General features: G+C 34.4%; 1 protein-coding gene across 1 annotated transcript; it reads right to left on the reverse strand.

Moving 5' to 3' along the window:
- Positions 1 to 73: 73 nt before the first annotated feature.
- LOC106322193 (caffeic acid 3-O-methyltransferase-like) lies at positions 74 to 590 on the reverse strand (the record flags this gene model as incomplete). The annotated part of the gene is given in 2 exon segments (XM_013760328.1): positions 74 to 453; positions 550 to 590. Coding segments are annotated over 2 exon segments (341 nt in total), but the record flags the coding sequence as incomplete, so codon positions are not given.

Here is a 590-nt window from a genome sequence, read left to right on the forward strand (position 1 = left end):
TGGTCCATGGTCGATCATCATTTGGTTTATAACAAAAAAAAATTATTTTCTTATTTGATATTTGCTTGAACACACAGTCAAAGCATGATCATCACATAATGAGACGAAGATGAATTAACAATTTCAGCGTTTTAGTTTTATATCTTATACATTTTATTTACAAAACTCAATAATCCAGCAATGATAAGCCTGACAAACAAATTTGCAATGGGTGAAGCTAGAAGCTGCAGCCAAAGCTTCAAACTCGGCTCGTGATCTTTCTTTTCCACCGGAACATTGGGTGAACATCAACATATCCATATCAAAGGAAATATTTGCATTAATGTCCCCATTCTCAGCTTCATCTGGAGTGACTAGTTCTATGACAACAACTTTACCGTTGTCCGGTAGTGACTTCCAACAGTTCTTAAGAATTTTCACACAGTCTTCGTCGGTCCAATCATGAAGTATACGCTGTAAAACAAATATGATCCCATATGTAAGTACAAAATACAAATATACTCATACATTTTTATGAAATATGAATGATAAGATAGTTGATCAACTTACTTTCAAGATCATGGCATCTCCTTTTGGAACATCCACGAACA

Source organism: Brassica oleracea, unplaced genomic scaffold (assembly GCF_000695525.1).
Source record: "Brassica oleracea var. oleracea cultivar TO1000 unplaced genomic scaffold, BOL UnpScaffold09472, whole genome shotgun sequence".
Lineage (NCBI taxonomy): Eukaryota > Viridiplantae > Streptophyta > Magnoliopsida > Brassicales > Brassicaceae > Brassica > Brassica oleracea.